This window comes from Anolis sagrei, chromosome 8 (assembly GCF_037176765.1).
Source record: "Anolis sagrei isolate rAnoSag1 chromosome 8, rAnoSag1.mat, whole genome shotgun sequence".
In the NCBI taxonomy this organism is placed as follows: domain Eukaryota; kingdom Metazoa; phylum Chordata; class Lepidosauria; order Squamata; family Dactyloidae; genus Anolis; species Anolis sagrei.
The window spans coordinates 31,687,000-31,705,434 of NC_090028.1; the positions used below are offsets into that span (position 1 = coordinate 31,687,000).

Below are 18,435 nucleotides of genomic sequence, written 5' to 3' on the forward strand. Positions count from 1 at the left end.
TTTGGGAGTTGTAGTTGCTGGGATTTATAGTTCACCTACAATCAAAGAGCATTCTGAACTCCACCAACGATGGAATTGAACCAAACTTGGCACACAGAACTCCCATGACCAACAGAAAATACTGGAAGGGTTTGGTGGGCGTTGACCTTGAATTTTGGAATTGTAGTTCGCCTAAATCCAGAGAGCACTGTGGACTCAAGCAATGATGAATCTGGACTAAACTTGGCATGAATACCCAGTTTGCCCAAATGTGAAACCTGCTGGAGTTTGGGGAAAATAGACCTTGACATTTGGGAGTTGTAGTCGCTTGGATATATAGTCCACCGACAATTAAAGAGCATTCTGAATCCCACTCATCATAGAATTGGGTCAAACTTTCCACAAAGAACCCCCATGAGCAACATAAAATACTATGTTTTCTGCTGGTCTTTGGCGACCCCTCTGACAACCCCCTCACGACCCCCTTAGAGGGCCTGATCCCCCAGGTTGAGAAACACTGATATAGACAATTTCAACAGAAAGGAGGAAACCATGAAAATGAACAAAATCTGGCTACCAATATTTAAAAACTCTAAAATCAGGACAGTACGTAAAGAACAACACTAAAAAAAAGCCAAGGGAATTCCAGACAAGAAACAATCAGGGCCAGCTAATCACCTCCCAACAAAGGATTCCCCCACGCAGGAAGCAGCCAAGCCTTAAAGTTGCAAGGCTATCCAGTGCTAATCAAGGTGATCAATTGCAACATTCACACTTGGCTCAAACAGACAAGAGTTCTTTTTCCCACCCTGGACATTCCACAGATATATAAATCCCATTGCATAGTTTCCAACAAACTTCACAACCTCTGAGAATGCTGCCATAGATGTGGGCGAAACGTCAGGAGAGAATGCTTCTGGAACATGGCTATAAAACGCAGAATACTCACAGGGACCCAATGATTCTGGCCATGAAAGCTTTCGACAACACAATGTGTCTTTCCCTCTTTCCACAGGTTCCTATAATTAAGCTCACTGATTCCTTTACTGAAGTCAAAGTTGATATCAGCTTCAATGTACAGAATGGTGTAAAAGCTGCTGATCTCATCAGAGATTTTATTAAGGTTTGTGATAAACTTTTCTTATCCTAACACAGAAAATTTTGTTTTAGACCAAGAGCAGCTTGTGCTTTGGTGAGAGATAGTGTTTTGAAATAGGATCCTTTGAGAGTAAATGAAGTGGGGAAAGTCTTCTCAGATACCTCTCTCTTCTGGGAATAGAAGAACGCGAACCTGTTGACAATTGCCAGGGAAGTGCATTATAGAATAATCAAGTCAGTGGTGGGCTCTGGATAGGTAAGGAAAACCACGGAGACTAATGAGGACCATTCCCCCATTGTCTTTATTTTTAATTGGTCCCAGTAGAGGGCACCAGAGGCCATGCCTGCATTTGTGCATACGCTCAGCAGTGTTAAATGAGGCTTTTTGAGCAGTTTTCCACAGTGATCGTTTTTCAGAGTTGGCGTCTCCTTGCCCAGTTCATGCAAGCAGTCTTTGCCCTTCAGTGTATCACATAATTGCACATTAGCAATCGATTAGTGTACCACAAATTTCAAGGGAGTTATAAACAGGCAGGTAAAATTGCAAAATACATGAAGGCAAGAAACACAGTACAGCAGGCTCTCCACTTTTATGGGAGTTAGGGATACAAGATGCTCACATATAAGGGAAAATACTACTTTTTTATCTTCAAGAATACCTCTCTAGGAATCACTATGTCCTGCAGCTCGACTCTGCTGCCAAACTGGGACCTCAGATTGAGAGTAGGAAGTACCCACCAATAATGCTCCTCTGTTGTCTCAAGATCATAAGTCAGAACGAGAGCAACACCCTCTGCATCCCTTGTAGGGTTTAGGTCAGTAGTTCATAACCTTTTATTGACCAGGGACCACTTTGATCAGAGACCACTTGACCATAATATAATAATAATAAAACTTTATTTGTACCCCACCACCATCTCCCCAAAGGGACTTGGGGTGGCTAGCAAAGCACACAGGGTGCCACACATAAAAGAGAATTACCGTATATTCCGGCATATAAGATGACTGGGCGTATAAGATGACCCCCAACTTTTCCAGTTAAAATCTAGAGTTTGGGATATACTCGTTGTATAAGACTACCCCTCTTCCAACACACACCAAATAAAATTTTTAAAAGCATCAGATTTGATTTCAATATGGTAATTTTCCTATTACCGTACCTCCTTCTCTGCCTCTCAGATCTCGCACATGCGCACCTTCACTGAAGTCTTCAGGAGCGAGATTTGAGAGGCAGCGGAGGAGGTATGGCAATAGGATACAAGGGTGGGCCAGACAGGTAAAAGATTGGATTTTTCTGGGCCCAGAGCCACTCTATCTCTTTTTTCCATACCCCGGGCACCCCAGACGCCTGCAGCTTGCTCCGCCCTTCACTTATACCTTCCCGGTGAGGCGCCCCTTCACCTCACCATCGGGAACACATTAAGTCCACAAATCCTGATGAATGGATTTTCTTCTACCCTACTTGTACAGCATCACCCTTAATGCTTTCATACAGTTGCTGCGTATGGCAGGGACGTGGCCACTGCCATTTTTGAGCTCCCCCCACAATATGCAGCAACCACAGATTCTGCAATCCGATTGGAAGTTTCAGCACCCGCTCTATAAGATGACTCCCGGCGTATAAGACTACTCCCGCATATAAAACAACTCCCAAGCATAAGGTTACTCCAGCGTATACTCCCACGCATAAGATGACTCTCACATATAAGACAACCTCTGACTTTTGAGAAGATTTTCTTGGGTTAAAAAGTAGTCTTATATGGCAGAATATACTGTACATACAGTGTTCTCTCGCTACTTCGCGGTTCGCTTTCCGTGGACTCACTGTTTTTCAGGTTTTAAAAAAAAGAATTTTAAATATACAAGTAGTGAGGGAATACTGTATACCCGTTGTTCCTACAGCATAGATGCTGCCTCCTCCTCCTCCTTTTCTTCCTCCTCCTTCCCTGATGAGGCCTTGCTTGTCCCATATTTTCCTATGGTGCCTCAGAGAAGAGGAGGAGGATGAGCAGGAGGAGAAGGAGGCCTTCCTGCTGGGCTCGCACGTATCACTCCAGGCCTGGGCTTCCACATCCGGGTCGAGCAAGCTTTCCTTCTACTGTTACTGCCATAGCGGTGCTGGGCCTGAGCGAGGAGTAGGGCAAGGCAGCCATGGCCCTGTTTTGGCAACCCCTCTGCTACCACTGCCCCTGCGCCCTGCCCCACCTCTGAAGGAGCCTGGCCTGGAAGAGGAAGCCATGAGTGAAGGAGAGAGCGCGCGGGGGTCAGGAGGGAAGAGGGGGGACCAGCGTGCAGGGAAAGAAAGGCAGGAGAGACGTCAAGCTTGAAATTGTAAATATATATATATACTGTGTGTGTGTGTGTATAATTTATATATTTACTTACTGTATTTGTATACCGCCTTTCTCAGCCGTAGGCAACTCAAGGCGGTTAAGAAGGTAAAATTCAATGCTTACAATATCATAAATACAATTAAAAACATAACATATAATAAAAATTAAACATATCAATAAAATATAAATTCATAGTATCACCTTGTTAAAAACGTTGTCTGGTTTCATTGTCATTGTTTTGTATATACACAGCGTCCCTACTTTGCAGATTTTCACTTGTCCTGGAACATAACACCCGCGAAAAGTGAGGGAACACTGTATCATCAAAACAATATACAATTTGAGTACAAACCATGGACAATGTCAATTGATAAAATTAAAAAAATTAAAAATTCTAAAACACAGTCATACCTTTGGCTCAGCACTAAGATTACCATGTTATGCAAATCTAATGCGAACCCTAATTTTGGGAGGTAATTTAGCCAAAATAGATGAGCATTACGATAATAATAGGAAACTACACACCTATATGTTTCATGTGAGAAGTGGAATTTGTAAACTGTGATTTTTGCATCTTTTTCTCTTGCAGAAATATCCTGTATTGCCATATCTAGTTTTAGTACTGAAACAGTTCTTATTACAGAGGGACCTCAATGAAGTATTCACAGGTGGAATTGGATCTTATAGTCTTTTTTTAATGGCTGTCAGCTTCCTCCAGGTATGTTCTGAAATTGTCCTCTGAGTGGACTTTTTAACTTCATTTTAGTAGCACAATAAATGATAAAACTCATGCTGTATCTGTAATTTTGTCTAGGGTTGGGAAAGAGTTGGTTTAAAGGTTTGAAGAATTTTGTATTGCCTGCATTACTGGTGTCAGGATCTCTGTATTAGCCTGAAATTGACTGCTTCGGTTCTCTGCCATAAAGAAGGGAGGCGGGGGAAAGGGAGACTGGGTACAGTTGGAGAAGATAGTGTGAATAAAACATCTGTTTTGTGAGAGAAATTGAAACTTCAGTTAACATTCCTGCGGCCACAGTGTTTGGCCACTAGGAGGCGGATGGGAATTGGGACTAATATATACAGGAGGTTTGTGCAGGAAAACTTTAGAACTGTCTTTTTAGGATTGTGGAAAGAAGGAAAAAACTACTTGTCTCCAGCGTTTTATTGTTGTGAGCTTGATTTTAACTCTAAGATCTTCCAGAGTTTGATAACAGGGAACGAGTCAATTGATACTTTTACCTTGTAGCTGTCAAACTGGCACACCTGCGTTTCACCACTTCACAATTCTTTTTAAAGGGACTGTAAAGAAATCAGAAGTATTCTTAAAATGTTTGTTGTGGTTTTTCTTCCACCAGCTACATCCCAGAGAAGATGCTTGCAACCCCAATGCCAACTATGGTGTCCTTTTAATAGAATTTTTCGAGTTGTACGGACGTCATTTCAACTATTTGAAAACAGGAATTCGAATAAAGGATGGGGGCTCCTATGTGGCCAAAGATGAAGTGCAGAAAAACATGCTGGATGGTTATAGGCCGTCCATGCTGTATATTGAAGACCCATTGCAACCAGGTATTACACTGTCATAAGATGTTACGCACAATAGCAGTCAAAATTCCTAAATATCTTCCTTTGTATATTATGTTACATTTAAGGAAATAGTAGTTGGAAAATGCTGTATAATCAGTTCCTTTTTAATGAATAATGAATACCCCTTGTGTGTGGTGTATAGTTATATCAGCCATAAAGTGGCAGTCTCATCTCCATCTTGTTTAGCTTAAAGAAGGTGTATCTTTGCCTCTCCAAGTGCGACAACCACAAGAAAGAGAAATTGAAATGTTAAGTAAAAAAAAGAAACTAGACTAAGAGTAGGTGGCACTTACGCTGTTATATTCTGTTTTGTAAACGTGTCTCTGGCTGCTTTTAATTCTAGTCTGCAGACCACAATAAAAGGAACAGAGCAGAAGACGACAACATAAATATCAAAATACTCAGAACAATTCAAGGTTTTGTTTTAGAATACAATAGTGCAGAAGATAAAGTATCACCTGTAAAGTAACCCCACAGGAAGGCTCACAACCTCTGAGGATGGCTGCCATAGATGCAGGCAAAACGTCAGGAGAGAATGCTTCTAGAACATGTCCATACAGCCTGGAAAATACACAACAACCCATTATGAGCAAAGTTTCCCTACAAAATCTCTCATTAAAAGGAAGAGGTTTTTATCTGTTCGTTTTCTGTCATATTGGGGCAACTCCATGAATTTCATAGGATTTTCTTAAGTCAGGAATCTTCAGAGGTGGTTTTGCCATTGTCTTCCTTTAGACCAGCGTTTCTCAACCTGGGGATCGGGAGGGGGTTTCAAAGGGATGGCCAAAGACCATCAGAAAACATGTATTTCTGATGGTCTTAGGAACCCCTTTGGCAGAGAAGGCTGAAGATCTCTCCGTCTGTCTTTCTCTTCCTTTTTGGAAAAAGACGGCGAATCCTCACACCAAAAGCCCTTCTCCACTGTGATTGGCTGGCCTTTCAGCTGGTCTCTCAGCCAAGGGGGAGGGCTGTTTCTGAGACTCCGAAATGGGGAGGGGGAGCAGGCATGCTCGGCACATGGCAGCGTGGTGCGCATGTGCAGGCAAGAGAGAGTGTGCAAGGCTGGAGGGAGGCTTGCTCCAGCAAGTCCTTTCAAGACATGGGGGCTTTGTGTGACAAAAAGTAATGACAAAAAAGAATTACAAAATCAATCTCCCCCAACCCCACCAGTATTCATATTTGGACCTATTGTGTATTTGTGCCAAATTTGGTCCAGTGAATGAAAATACATCCTGCATGTCGGATATTTACATTACGATTCATAACAGTATGAATTACTGTTATGAACTAGCAACAATAATAATTTTATGGTTGGGGGTCAACACAACATGAGGGGTCGAGGCATTAGGAAGGTTGAGAAACACTGCTCTAGAACAGTGGTTCTCAACCTTCCTAATGCTGCGACCTCTTAATACAGTTCCTCATATTGTGGTGACCCCCAAACATAAAATTACTTTCGTCGCTACTTCATAACTGTAATTTTGCTAGTGTTATGAATTGTGATGGAAATATCTGATATTCAGGATGTATTTTCATTCACTGGACCAAATTTGGCACAAATACCCAGAAAGCCCATATTTGAATGCTGGTGGGTTTGGGGGGGGGGGGGATGTAGTTGCTGGGATTTATAGTTCACCTACAATCAAAGAGTATTCTGAACTCCACCAACGATGGAATTGAACCAAACTTGGCACACAGAACTCCCATGACCAACAGAAAATACTGGAAGGGTTTGGTGGGTATTGATCTTGAGTTTTGGAGTTGTAGTTCGCCTAAATCCAGAGAGCACTGTGGACTCAAACAATGATGGATCTGGACCAAACTTGGCACGAATACCCAGTATGCCTAAATGTGAAAACTGGTGGAGTTTAGGGAAAATAGACCTTGACTAGTTACTGGGATTTATAGTTCACCTACAATCAAAGAGTGCTCTGAATCACATCAATGATAGAATTGGGCCAAGCTTCCCACACAGTATCCTCATAACTGACAGAAAATACTGGAGGGATTAGGGATGAACTGACAGTGATTTAGGGGAGATGTAGTTCACCTACATCTAGAGAGCACTGTGAACCCAAATGACTATGCCAAAGGGATTCATAAGACCATCAGAAATATGTGTTTTCTAATGGTCTTTGGCGACCCCTCTGAAACTCTCTTGTGACCCCCCCCCGGGGGGGGTCCCGACCCCCAGATTGAAAAACATTGCTCTAGAATATAACCCACAGCACTTCGGTATTATTCATAAGCATTAAGAAGGCCACTCCGTGGTCCTACGTGTCCATAGCTTTCTTGAGGTGGTCAGTTTCATTCTGAAGAATTTCATTCTTTCTCCTCAACTTTGAAGATTGTTGGCAGATTTCAAATTGAAGACCAAAAAATGGTGCAGCTGTTTCAGCAAAGGGCGCAACATGATTCCAATTAGCAATCTGGCCACCGCATTTTAGACTAATTGGAGCTCCCTTCGGCTCCAACTAGAACATACTGCAGCAACCCAGATGTGACGTTACTAAGGCATCTTGTGTCTGTTTACCAATACAGTTTAGTGTGCCATAGCTTCATTCTTTCTGTCGTTACGGATCACTAAAACCAATGGTTTGTGGGCTGCTCATTCTTTTTTGCAGACATTACCTGAATGTTTAATTAATACATACTGGTATTAATTGAATAATCACTTGAATCACTCCAGCCGCCACCTTTATGCCTCCACAAACAACTATAGCTCCCACTACTCAGAAGACACCAATACCCCTCTTGTATATGTTCATGAGTACCTTTAACATATACATGGTACTCATGAACTCATGTGTTTATGAGTTCCATGAACATATACAAGAGCCCACTGCCTCTCCCTTAGCCCTTTCCTATTCTTTTCTATGGCACACAATAAACAGTGGAATTGTTCAGCAACTGAACATACCAGAGAGGTTTTGGGGGAATACATCATGATTTATACAAGTTGTAGGTACTGGGATGTATAGTTTACCTGCAATATTAAGAGTACTCTGAACCCCACCAACAATGGACCTGGAACTAACTTGGCACACAGAGCCCCCATGATTAGCAAAAAATACTGGAGGTCTTTGGAGGGATTTATAGGAGTTGTAGTTCACCTATATGCAGAGCGCACAATGATGGATCTGGTCCAAACTTGGCATGCATACCAGATAGGCCTAAATTTGAATACTTGTATGTTTTGAGGGAAATTGGACTGGACATTTTGGAATTGTAGGTACTGGGATTTATAGTTCACCTGAAATCAGTGAGCTCTCTGAACTCCACCAAAGATGGAATTGGACCAAACCGGGCACACAGAGCCCCCATGGCCAGCAAAAAATACTGGAGATCTTTGGAAAAAATCACCTTGATTTGGGGGACTTGTAGTTTACTTATATCCAGAGAGCACTGTGAGCCCAAACAACAATGGATCTGGACCAAACTTGGCACACATACCTGATATGCCAAAATTTGATTACTGTACTGGAGAAGTTTTTTTTGGGGGGGGGGGGCTGACCTTCATTTCTGGGAGTTGTAGTTTACCTACAACCAGAGAAACAGTGACCCCAACCAGTGATGGACCTGGACCAAACTTGGCACACAGGACCCCCATGACTAACTCAACCTACTGGAGGGGTTTGAGTGGACTGACTCACCATAATGGGAGTTGTAGTTTACCCTACAGTCATAGAGCACACTGAACCCCGCCGATGATGCATCTAGAGCAAACTTGCCCAACATCACAAACTTTTAAGTACTGATGGGTTGACCTGGCATGATGTGAGTTGTAGTTCACCCACAAACTTCAATAATTTTGTACAATTAAAAACTGACTTTTTCAAATAACCTTAGCAATGCTGGGTACCCAATCTTGTGTGTATGTGTGTGTGTTACACATACACTTTTACACACATACACCAAGCTTGTGTTAGTTTATTTTGTTACTTTTTTGTTGCTGTGATGTAATTTTACTGTTGTTTTGTCTAACTTTGCTGTATTTTTTGGGCTTGGCCTCATGTTAGCCGCCCCGAGTCCCCTTTGGGGAGATGATGGTGGGGTTTAAATAATAATAATAATAATAATTATTATTATTATTATTATTATTGTGTTATCCTTGCATTATTGTGTTATCTTTGCATTTTTTTGTAGCTAGAGATGGAGGTTTTTAGCAGGAATGCTTATTCATAGACATTGCTTTCCTTTTATGACCAATTTGGCTTTCCCCCCCTCTTTCAGGTAATGATGTCGGGAGGAGTTCTTACGGTGCCATGCAAGTTAAACAGGCCTTTGATTATGCATATGTCGTTCTGAGCCATGCAGTATCACCAATAGCGAAATATTACCCCAACAACGAAAGTGAAAGGTAAAAACAAATCCTCCCAATTGACTCATTCCTGGCGTCATCTTTTTCTCCTTTTAAATCCCAATGATCGTTTCTCTGTTTTAAAACTCTTACAGTATATTGGGAAGAATAATCCGAGTAACGCAAGAAGTGGCAACATACAGAGACTGGATATCAAAGCAGTGGGGAAGTCAAAGTAGCACAGAAACTTCATGCAACGGTAAGTAATGCTGCAAATAATGAAGTTAGGGCTGCCTCTTATTAAAATACAAAGATCCCCCCAAAAAGAAGCCTTCACCTGTATAGTCCTATGAAATGTCTGTTTTATTAAACTTTTGGAGTGTATTCATGATTCTTGAAATTGTTCCACAATTTGATTGAGATCTACACATGGCGCAGTTATTTGACTTAAAGCTACTGTCTCTTCTCAGAATGTTGCCAGGAGTATCACTTAATTTGCTATCATGTATCACTTAAAAACAAATTAATCTGGCCTAGGATTAGAGCTGTTTCTGTGTTAACAAAATTATAAAGCAGTGATTCTCAACCTTCCTAATGCCACGACTCCTTAATACAGTTCCTCATGTTGTGGTGACCCCCAACCATAAAATTATTTTCATTGCTACTTCATAACTGTAATTTTGCTACTGTTATGAATTGTAATGTAAATGTCTGATGTGCAGGATGTATTTTTATTAACTGGACCAAATTTGGCACAAATACCTGATACGCCCAAATTTGAATACTGGTAGGGGTTGGGGAGGGATTGATTTTGTCATTTGGGAGTTGTAGTTGTTAGGATTTACAGTTCAAAGAGAATTCAACCAATCTTGGCACACAGTACTCCCATGACCAATAGAAAATACTGGAAGGGTTTGGTGGGCATTGACGTTGAGTTTGGGAGTTGTAGTTCACCTACATCCAGAGAGCATTGTGGACTCAAACAATGATAGATCTCGACCAAACTTGGCATGAATACTCAATATGCCCAAATGCGAACACTGGTGGACTTGGGGGAAAATAGACCTTGACATTAGGGAGTTGTAGTTGATGGGATTTATATTTCACCTACAATCAAAGAGCATTCTGAAATCCACCAATGATGGAATTGAACCAAACTTGGCACACAGAACTCCCATGACCAACAGAAAAGACGGGAAGGGTTTGGTGGGCATTGACCTTGAGTTCTGGAGTTGTAGTTTACCTACATCCAGAGAGCACTGTGGACCCAAAAAATGATAGTTCTGGACAGAACTTGGCATGAATACTCAATATGCTCAAATGTGAACACTGGTGGAGTTGGGGGGAAATACACCTTGACATTTGGGAGTTGTAGTTGCTGGGATTTATAGCTCGCCTACAATCAAAGAGCATTCTGAACCCCACCAATGCTAGAATGGGGCCAAACTTCCCACACAGAACCCTCCAGGCTCGCATGCTCTCCCTTACCTGCACATGTGCACCACGCTGCCATGCGCCGAGCACGCCTGCTCTCCCCTTCTCACTTGGAGTCACAGAAACAGCCCTCCCCTTGGCTGAAAGGCCAGCTGAGAGGCTGGGCAATCACAGCAGAGGAGGGCTTTTGGTGGCAGGATTCACCTTTTTTCCCCAAAAAGGAATAGTAGGACAGGCAGAAAGATCTTCATCCTTCTGTGCCAAAGGGGTTCCCAAGACCATAAGAAATATATGTTTTCTGATGCTCTTTGGCAACCCCTCTGAAACCCCCTGGCAATCCCCTCAGGTTGAGAAACGGGGATATAAAGAAATCCTGTAGGACTTCTGATGTGCTAGAGTCCATGGAAGCTTTTGCCAGAAACTTCTTTTTCTCATTTAGTGTCAGAAGTCTTTTAAATCTTTATCTAGCTAACATGTCTTTGAATGCAACCACAGCATTGATGAATGCCTTTGTTGTGAAAGTTATCCTCCTTCATGTTCTTGTTTGTTGTTGTTCTAGGCAATGGTGTGACGATAGATAACCAGCAGCTGGACAAATGCAACAATAATCTCTCTGAAGAGAGTGAGTCGCTAGGGAAGCCTAGGAGTAAAACTTCAGAGACGCCAAGCAAGCACTCATCGAATTCTTCATCAGGTCCTTTATCGTCATCGTCTTCCACACTTTCCAGCTCTAGTGATGTAGTAAGTTCTTTGATTACTGTATTTAGACTGAATTACTGTGTTGCACTTTGAGCAGCTCTCAAGGACCATAAGCTTATTTGGATCCAAAATGCAGCAGCCAGAATACAGTCTGGTTGATGTTGGCATTATCTTTTTATATTTCTGGGCTTACTTCAAATATTGGCCCCAGTCTTTAACAACTGAAATTTTGTGGAGTAATTATTACCTTAGGATTCATACCTTTCCTTGTGAAGGGACTTGGTCCAAATAGTCAACATCTGAGATGTTACTTGCAACCTATTTCAAAACTGTAACATCCAGATGATGCTATGGCTGCTCTGGAGTAGTGTGATAGATCCTCCCATCCCATGTCTCCTGAATGGTTGACATGCCCCAGTTTGTAGAGGATCAAACTTCATGTGATGCCTCCAAAATAATTAAGATATTCGTAGCTGATTCAGTGGTTTATGAAGCATATTTTTGTGAAGGTATTTTGCATATTATGGGTGTAAATTGTGATTACAGACAATCCCTAACTATACCATATTTTATCACATAATAGCCACACTTTTAATCCCTTTTTTGGATTGAAAAAAGAAGGTGCGACTATTACACGATGAAAATAATCGGCCTTTGATTCTCTAGTGTCTGTTTAAAAAGTAAGAAATTGCCTTATCTCTGAGACAGGAGGAGGAGCCTCAAACAACTAAGCTACTTTTTGTTTGTTTTTCTTATAACTGCCTTGCCTTGGGGGAAGGAGAAAGAAATATTCCCTGTGCCTCCCTTCCTTCTTTCTCTTAAGGCAGGATAGTTTACAAAATGGAGCTCTTTGGAGGAAGGAAGATCGAAGTTCCAGAGACTTCCATTTCAGGGTTTTTAAACTGCCTTAAGGCCTTGAAGGAAGGAAGGTAGAATTGTCCGCAAACTGCTTGTTGGACAAGTGGGCTTATTAAAATAAGACCCTCCCCATGAATGTACAACAGAGTAACTTAGCTGCAACAGCATAACCCAGCACCAGTGGCCAAAAGTGATAAAAAGAACAAAAACACACAGACCAATGTTATCTCTTGCTTAGAAGGCTTTTCTTTGTAGCAAAATAATACGGTCGAACTATTTACAAGAACAAGTCATCCATAACACAAATAAATTTCTTTATACTTTCTTCTTTGCTTCCATGCTGGGCTTCTTTCTCATTCAGATAAAAAGCTTTGCTCTCCCAGAGCCTCTTCTCCCACCGAAGTTACACAGGAGTTTCACACTGTAGCTTTTTACAAACAGCAGCCTTCACACATTTTTATTTATTTATTTATTATTCAAACTTATATGCCGCCACTCCCCTGGGGCTTGGAGCCGCTTACAAGAACAGGCTAAAATCTAACACAATTTAAAAACAACAGTATCAAAGATCAAAGGCCTGTCGAAACAGATATGGCCTTCAACCTGGGGCTTCTCTCACCGAAGCTTCTCGCACACTAGGCCAACTCACACTGAGGTCTACCTCACACTGAAGAATTTCTCCCACTGAGGACTCTCTCAGACTGATACCTCTCTCACACGAAGGTGAACTAACACTGAGGCCTTTCATACTGAGGCCTATCTAACACACTAAGGCCCTTTTCCCACAGAGACCTCTCACAGACTGAGGGCTTCTAAGCTACACACAGACCTACTTATATTGAACTGCAGTTTTTGGTGAGTCATTGCATCCATTTAGCTTTTTCAGTGCTTGACTCACATTTTTTTAATTTAAAATAACTAATTGCATTTTTAATATTTCTGACATGGCTCTGCGACCATTATGCGAGGAACACAACAATACCAATTTTGAACCCCAAAAATGAGGGTGTCACTATTACGGCCATGGTGACTATTATGTAATGAAATGTGATATGTGTGAATCTTGCAAAGAATGGAGGATGCATGGGCCAGAGTTCGGAAGGTGTTCTTCTTTGAGCCACTTTACTATCCCTTTGGGAGAGATAAAGTGGGGAATAATAATAATAATAATAATAATAATAATAATTATTATTATTATTATTATTATTATTATTTGCAACATCCCTCATCCAGTGAGACCATTTGTCCACTTGCTGAAGTGTTCTGGGAGCTGTAATCCAGAGAGATAACTCTTTCAAGCTCTGATACATCATATAAGTTTTGATAATGCCTGTTTCCCTGACAGGAGTCTGATGGAACACCCTGCAAAACATCTAAACAGCTGGGCTGCCGCCAAACTACAGCAAACAGAACTCAGGACATATCACTGGGATCCACCCAGATGAGTGGGAAAATACCAAGCAGCCAAGCTATGAATACGTCTAGCACTGGAAACAAATCCCAGGTTTGTAGCCACGAGGCTTAGTCACCTCCCTCCTTCCAGGGCCTGAAGATGAGTTTCCCCTTTTTGCCTTCCAAGTGTTTAATAGTGCTACTGAACTCCCTCTTTTTATGTAGCATTAAGAAGATAATTTATGAGACCCTAAAAAGCAAAAGAGTCAGTAAGAAAAAGAAATACTCCTGTGTATAGCATATTATAGCTTGGCATACGTGCACAGTAGATGTTCCCTCCGTCTGTGCTAAGTTTTTCCACTTGGTGTCTTATAGGTTCCCCATTTATTTATTTATTTGCGACATTTATATGCCGCCCTTCTCACCCCGAAGGGGACTCAGAGCAGCTTACAAGATATATATACATACAATATATTATATTATTAGCATAGTACAATATAATTATTATATATTACTATATTGTACTATACCATTATATTGTAATATTATTAGTAATATTACATGTAATATAAAATGTATAATTATAATATCATGTTATTATTAGTAGTATTATAATAATACTAACCAGATGAATGGGACTTCATTTACAGTGCAGAACTAATGCAGTTTGACTCCACATTAGCTGCCATGGTGTGGTGCAGTGGAGTCCTGGAACATGTAGTTTTACAAGGTCTTTAGCCCTTTCTATGTCAAAGAGTCTCCTTCAGGAAAGCAAAGCAGTAGCACCGGGAATGTGGCACAACTGGCTGGGAGTCAGCTGCATTAAGATCACTACTGACCAAAAGGTCATGAATTTGAAGCCAGCCCGGGTCGGAGTGAGCTTCCAACCAATTTGTGTAGCTTGCTGTCGACCTTTTTAGCCCGAAAGACAGTTGCATCTGTCAAGTAGGAAATTCAAGTACCACTTATGCAGGGATACTAATTTGACTAATTTACGAGGCCTTAACATCTCCAGCAAGCATGCAAAGAATGAGAAAGTACTTCATCAGTGTCACAAATGGACAGTTAAGCAACAGCTCCCCTGGTGGCCAGAATACCCTCATGAAAAGCTGGAATGTTAAATAGCCTCTGAATTTCTGTCTATATATGTTGTGTGTCTATGGCATTGAATGTTTGCATATATATGTACATTGTAATCCACCCTGAGACCCCTGCGGGGTGAGAAGGGCGGAATATAAATACTCTAAATAAATAAATAAATTATAGAGAGATGCATAGATAGATAATGTTTTTTTAGTGGAGTTGTTGCAAGTGCTAATGCCATTTCTTCTTTCTTTCTCTCTTCCTGCCTTGCAGCACGGATCAACGAGGTTATTCCGCACTTCTTCCAACAAAGGGTTCCAAGGTCCAGGGAATTCAAGCCATGGCACTTCGGTGACGAACAAACCGCACCAAGGCAGCAAATCCCACCAGTTTTACCACAACAAAAAGAGGAAACACAAGAGGGACGCTGCCCTTTCAGACCTTTGTAGATAGTCTTCCTATCTGAAGAAATACGTGACTGTACTTCTGTGTGCAATGATCTCAATGCTACAAAGGATAAGTTGGACACTGACTCCCCCGGACCTTATCCGGAGTCTCAAGACTGTTGAAAACGTTGATTAGCAACACATTTTAGTTTATTTTTATTTTATTTTTTTCCAGCTCGCCACGGAAAAGATCATGAAGACTGACAACTGCAAAAAAAGGAAAAAAAAAAACACAAAAAAGAAATTAAAAATTTAAAAATGGGTGGGGAATGGTGGGTGGGGAGGAGGAGCCTGCTCATCCGATAAAGTCATATACTACAACAGGGTTGTTAAAGGTATATTTAAAAAAAAAAAAAGCTTGAATGTAAAATAAATATCTCCTATCAGCTTTTATGCTGAAAACGTAGGGATAGGACTCAGTGTGTTTAAGGGGTTGGTAATGAACTAAAAATAAAGGAGAGGGGGGCAAGAAAAGCAGGGTGGGGGGTAGCGTTTTGAAGGGAACCCAAATCTCCAAGCAGAGAAGACGAAAAATGTGCGCATGATAAATTTTTAAATTATTTTTGCATATATTTACCATTTTATCGTGTATCGATAGGCGACCATACATATTAGGAGAATCGAACATTTGTAATAGTGGATTTGTTAATACTTTTTACATAACATGACTGTTGAAATGGTAGAGGACACCTTTTCCTCCCACTCCTCCTCCCTATTTTCCTCTCTAGATTTGTTATTTATTCATATATTTTTTTAATTTGTCAGGTGAAAAATCAGACAAACCTAATAGGCTAGGATTTGTGGTGGGTTTTTTCCCCTTCTCCTTTTAGCCTTGGAATAATGATTGAATAGCACATCTCTGCGTCTGCACAAGTTGTCCTTTCGAATGAGGGAGGAAAAAAAATATATAGGAAAAGAAAGATAGGGGTAAAGTCTCGTTTTTCAAATGTCGAAATGCATCCTGTGTCAACTCTTTCTCTTTGGAGGGAAAAAAACAATAACGAAACAATGAATTCTTCCACTTGTTTCTAAAGTGCCATCATGCGGTATTCCAGGTTTCCTCCGAAATTGTAACACACTTTGCTGTGTTTTAAGGGGGAAGCAACTGACGTTGGGTTATGTTTGGATTTTTTGGGATTTTCTTTCAACCGACTTTTCTGAAATTCATATTATGCATTTGGATAGGAAATCCTATCATCCTTAGTGCTAATGCGGAAGCGCTCTCAATCCTATGCCTTTTTTTCTTGTGCGTGCCTTCATCCTTATGTCTTATTTTTTTTCTTTCCTCTTGTTACAACTTTCTATCTTTTTCCTTCTTTTTTGAAAAAGGAGAAATAGGCGGTTGATGACTTTTGTGTGATTTCGTTCCCTTTTTGGGATCTCCCCCCCCCCCCCCCAATAAAAGGCCACCCCTAAAAAAAAAGAAGACTTCTTCAAATAACGGACATAAATTTGTATTTATATATAAGTGAATTTTTTTTTCATATTCACATCTTTCTTCCTGGAGTCCTCATCCCAAGAAAAAAACGACGAGTTCGAACATTTCCAACGCTTTGTGCGACCGAAGCAAACGTCTCCGGCTACGAAATGCGAAACGGAATGTGTAGAAGTTTGTAGTCACTTGCATTGTTTGCAAATATATATAGATATAGATATATAAATATATATTTGGAGCACTTTAACGGATAGAATGTACAGTGACGTTACTGTAAGCTTTTTCTTTTGAAGCGGAAAGTGTGCGTGATTGCGTGTCTTCGTACGTACGAATGAGTGTGTTTCGGGGAGGGGGGAGAACGACGCCGACGATCATTTCTTCGAGGAGCGATGATCGCTTTTAGACATTTTTTTTAATCGCAGACCAACTTGACCTTTCACGCGCGATGATCGTGCGCGGAAGCTTTTAAAGTAAAATTAAAAAAATAATGCAACACGACCAAAAACTGTCATGAATGAAAACTTAATAAAACGCTCTCTCGATATATGAAAGCATTTTGATTTCTTTTGAAAAGAGAAAAAGGGAGGAAAAAAGAATCAATCTTTGCCACCATAAATTCTTTAGGACACTAAACTTAAGTAAGGGGGGGGGAAAGGAATGTTAACTTGACAATAGTGTTCAATTTCGATACATGTTTTGTTTTTCCGTTAACTCAACTGTCATATTATGCAATATCGAAATATTTATTTTGAGTTTAAATACATTTTTTGTAACTGTAGGACTACCTTCACTGCTTTGGGAACAAATTCTAAATTATCTTAATCCAGTATTACTTAGCTGCTGTTCTTGAATGCTGTTACAAATGTGTAATACACCAATCTGTATTACTTATCCACACTGAAGGCTTTTTTTATATTATTGTTACTATTATTATTTAATAATTTGATTTTTTTTTTAATTTTCGGGGGAAAAATCACCCTCTTTGTTGGAAACGAATGTTCTGTCAGGATGCAGAGATTGGTGTTCCAATAAGTATCTGATTATTTTAATGTGGTGGTAGCGGGAAGATAATCTTGATTCCATTGGGAATCTTAGGTTTGCCTCAATTTATGGTTTTCATAAATTTTAATGGAAAAATAGCTTTTCCTGGACTGCTCGAGTTTCATTTTGTAAACGGTATCTTTCTAACAGGAGAAGATGAGGACAAAGCATGAAGGACAAACTGAGGTATTTACTTCACCTCAAATAACCAGCATTGTATTCATGAAACACTGTATATCTAGCAAAAACCTTTATTTAAGCGGAACAGTTGAGCTGTTCTTTTTTTTTTTTTTCAATCCAGAGTAAAAAAATTACTTTCAGAACCTTTTAAGTTTTGCCTGCTCATTTATCTTGTACATTTCATCTCTGTATTCAACCGAAGTCATTTTTTTTTTTGAGTTTCAATACTTTTTTGTGAAAATTTTTGTGAAATATATATATAAAAAAATAAATGTTTCAACACAAGCGTGTTTATCCTTTGTGAAATCTGTTTGAGTTTGAACATATGCGATTCCTCACCCTACCTTTTAGTTATTTTACAAAAACTCCAGACATATCTCATAACAGAAACACCAAAGCTGACATTTGGACCTTCACAGATTAGACCCAACAGAATCCCTGGTTATTGGCCTTCGGTATACAGTTTGGTCGCTCAAGTCCAAAACATCTGGAGGCCACAGGTTGCCCATTTCTGACATAAATCAGTCCTGAGAGCCAGTAGCTGAGTAGGAGTTATTCTACTCTTCAAGG

The 18,435-nt window shown here is 40.5% G+C and overlaps 1 protein-coding gene across 1 annotated transcript in view; it reads left to right on the top strand.

Annotated features, from left to right (window-relative positions):
- The window catches only part of TENT4B (terminal nucleotidyltransferase 4B), a 52,610-nt gene extending 34,460 nt beyond the window's left edge, over positions 1–18,150 (top strand). Inside the window, exons 5-12 of the mRNA XM_060787863.2 lie at positions 995–1,102; positions 4,000–4,128; positions 4,766–4,979; positions 9,231–9,357; positions 9,453–9,556; positions 11,291–11,472; positions 13,634–13,792; positions 15,037–18,150. Coding sequence (XP_060643846.2) covers positions 995–1,102; positions 4,000–4,128; positions 4,766–4,979; positions 9,231–9,357; positions 9,453–9,556; positions 11,291–11,472; positions 13,634–13,792; positions 15,037–15,216 — 1,203 coding nt within the window. The 3' untranslated portion in view covers positions 15,217–18,150. The remainder of the gene's footprint in view (positions 1–994; positions 1,103–3,999; positions 4,129–4,765; positions 4,980–9,230; positions 9,358–9,452; positions 9,557–11,290; positions 11,473–13,633; positions 13,793–15,036) is intronic.
- The last annotated feature ends 285 nt before the right edge of the window (positions 18,151–18,435 follow it).